Below are 2,788 nucleotides of genomic sequence, written 5' to 3' on the forward strand. Positions count from 1 at the left end.
TTGCATTATTCATTTATTCGTTTACCACTATGATGTTATTTTTACCATTATTGCTGTGAGCCCCCACCCCTCTCTTTCTATCTATAACACGTCTGTCCATCCTGAAGAGGGATCCCTCTGTGCTTTAGTCGAAGTGAATATTTAAAATTCATCGTATAATTACCAAAAAATATTTCATATACACCATGTATTTACCAAAAATAGTGAGTATAAATCATGTTTACAAGAAACTTAGTAAAAACCATATAATATTGTAAATTCACTGTTTAATATTCACCAGAAATATTTAATGTTAACGTTATATAACATTTAACATTTTCTCACCTGAATCCAAACTGCCGTCACTCGGCTCAGTGTGTTAAATCAAAAGGTGTATTTCATTGTTTCCCGTCGTGTCGCTTCGTCCATTTACGTTAAATCACTGATGACCTCATCAGGTTAAAGGTCATGACATTATGTTTTAAAAAGACACTCTGGACTTTTCATCCAATTTTATTTGAAACGCACAGAATTGAAGGAATAAAAACAGTAAAAATAAACAAGAGGTCAATTAAACCAAAAACAGGCACCAAAAATCACACACATCAAAAATTCCGAAAATCAAAAGTTCAACAAGCTGACAGACACCTGGAGGACACCCAGAGGACACCTGTCCTGTAAAGCCTTCATCACAATGTTACAAAATATTCCATATAGAGTTAACCCTTTGAAACATTGTTGTTATTATAATACTTTTCAGAAGTGTTTAACCCTTTGAACCCCAATCTAGCTGCTTTTTCTTTTGAAACTGTGGTTTAAAAAAAGAGCAACTTGATTTTTCCGCAGGATATTATTAAGTTAGGGTGAGATTAATTCTGAAAGATGTCCCAAAATCTAGGAGGAAAAAATGTCCAAAAACTACATAATTATATATTTAAAATCATTCTACATAATATTACTTGTAAGTACTTTCTCTCTTTTTAAAATATTTTTTTCTCATATTTTCTTCTCCTTGTTTGTTAATTTTAGGTCATTGTTTCTTCGGCCGATTGTTGCCGTGTTGGTTCAGACAGAAATCAGACAGTTTTTTGGGGGGTTTCAGTGGTTAATGAATCCTGCTGAGCTCAGAGCGTCGCCTCAAAAATGTGCGGAGACAAACTTTACAGAAATATTCACTTCAGCTTTTGTTCATCTGCGACGGTTAATCAGCGTTCATTTACTCTCAGCTCTGTTTCCTCCACAGACCCAAAACACAGAATCTGAGAGCCTCTCAGCAAACTGACCCGCCCAGACCAGGACCCCAGGGGTCCAGGACTCAAAGACCCCACGACCCCAGGACCAGGACTCCAGGACCCCAGGAGTCCAGGACCCCAGGAGTCCAGGACCCTAGGAGTCCAGGACCAGGACTCCAGGACTCTACAGCTGTTGAGATGGTTCTCTTTCAAAGTTGAACTGCTGCTTTGATGTTAACAGTCTGATCTACTGATCAGATGTATTGATCTACTGATCAATAGATTCTGATCTACTGATCAATAGATTCTGATCTACTGATCAATAGATACTGATCAGATGTATTGATCAGTATCTACTCATCCGCTCAGGTCGGCAGCTGATCAAACAGTGATGATGTATTTTCGTGTTAACCAAAGAGCTGTCAGTTGGTCAGAGAGGCGTTCTGATTGGACAGGAAAGGCAGGGGGCGGGGCTTAGTGTCAGGACCTGCTAACAAACTGCTCTGATTGGTCAATTTGACATAAAAGTACAGGAAGTGAGCAGACAAACAAGCCAGCCAATCAGAGGGGGAGGGCGCGGCGCCTACAGGTGGCGTCTGATGAACCAGATCTCGTTGCGGCGGCGGGGGACGCCGGGGTTCTCATATGTGGCGACCATGTATTCGTCCCTGCAGAGGTTGTCGGCCACGCCCAGAATCTCCCACAGCAGGCCGATCTGATTGGTCACCGTCTCCTCCGTCGTCGTCCCGAAGAACGTCCTGACAACCAATCAGAGAGCAAGGCATCAACACACGCACAAAGAGGAGGAGGAGCTGCTTACCAAGCGCTCACCTGGCCACCACTCTGATTGGCTCCCTGTAGACGACGACGACGTCGGGGTCAGAGGGGCGCGGCGGGTCGGCCTGGAACTCTGCAGGCAGGAAGAACGCCGTCTGCACGTCTTTCTCAAATGTCACGCCGTCCTCCGTCATGGTGATGCTGCTGACCACCGGCACCGTCATGCCCAGGAACCGGCCTGCAGCCCACCAGAACACGCCGATCAATACACGCTGATCAATACTGACCAGATCAATACACACTGATCAATAACACCGATCAATACTTAGCACAACACTGATCACAGTATCAATGCATCCGATCACATCCATTTCTGTTTCCAGCTGATCGATGAGCTTATTGATCAATAAGGAAAACATTTTACTTTATTGGTCACTCCAACAATTTAAGGACAGAAAAAATCAATTTTTTCAAATCAAAAAACTTAAAAATATTCAAATTAAAAAAAGTAGGTTTATTGATTATGAGTGTATTGATTATGAGTGTATTGGTGAGTGTATTGATTATGAGTGTATTGGTGAGTGTATTGATTATGTGTGTATTGATTACCTGCAGAGTTTTCTTTGCAGATGAAGCGCATCAGTTTCATGAAGCTGTTCGAGATGCTCTGCTCGTACAGCTTCTCTCCTCTGGTCACACACGCCCAGTGACCTGCAGGGTACACGCGCTCCTCATACTGCACCTCCCCCATCTGCAGGAGACACACGGGTCAGAGACAGACCGCAGGAGACACACGGGTC

The 2,788-nt window shown here is 43.0% G+C and overlaps 1 protein-coding gene across 1 annotated transcript; it reads right to left on the reverse strand.

Moving 5' to 3' along the window:
* Window positions 1–476: 476 nt before the first annotated feature.
* Window positions 477–2,739, reverse strand: soul4 (heme-binding protein soul4; the record flags this gene model as incomplete). Its single annotated transcript, XM_042516017.1, has 3 exons — window positions 477–1,969; window positions 2,043–2,226; window positions 2,598–2,739. Coding segments are annotated over 3 exons (501 nt in total), but the record flags the coding sequence as incomplete, so codon positions are not given.
* Between the last annotated feature and the right edge of the window lie 49 nt (window positions 2,740–2,788).

Source organism: Plectropomus leopardus, unplaced genomic scaffold, assembly GCF_008729295.1.
Source record: "Plectropomus leopardus isolate mb unplaced genomic scaffold, YSFRI_Pleo_2.0 unplaced_scaffold22261, whole genome shotgun sequence".
NCBI lineage: Eukaryota > Metazoa > Chordata > Actinopteri > Perciformes > Serranidae > Plectropomus > Plectropomus leopardus.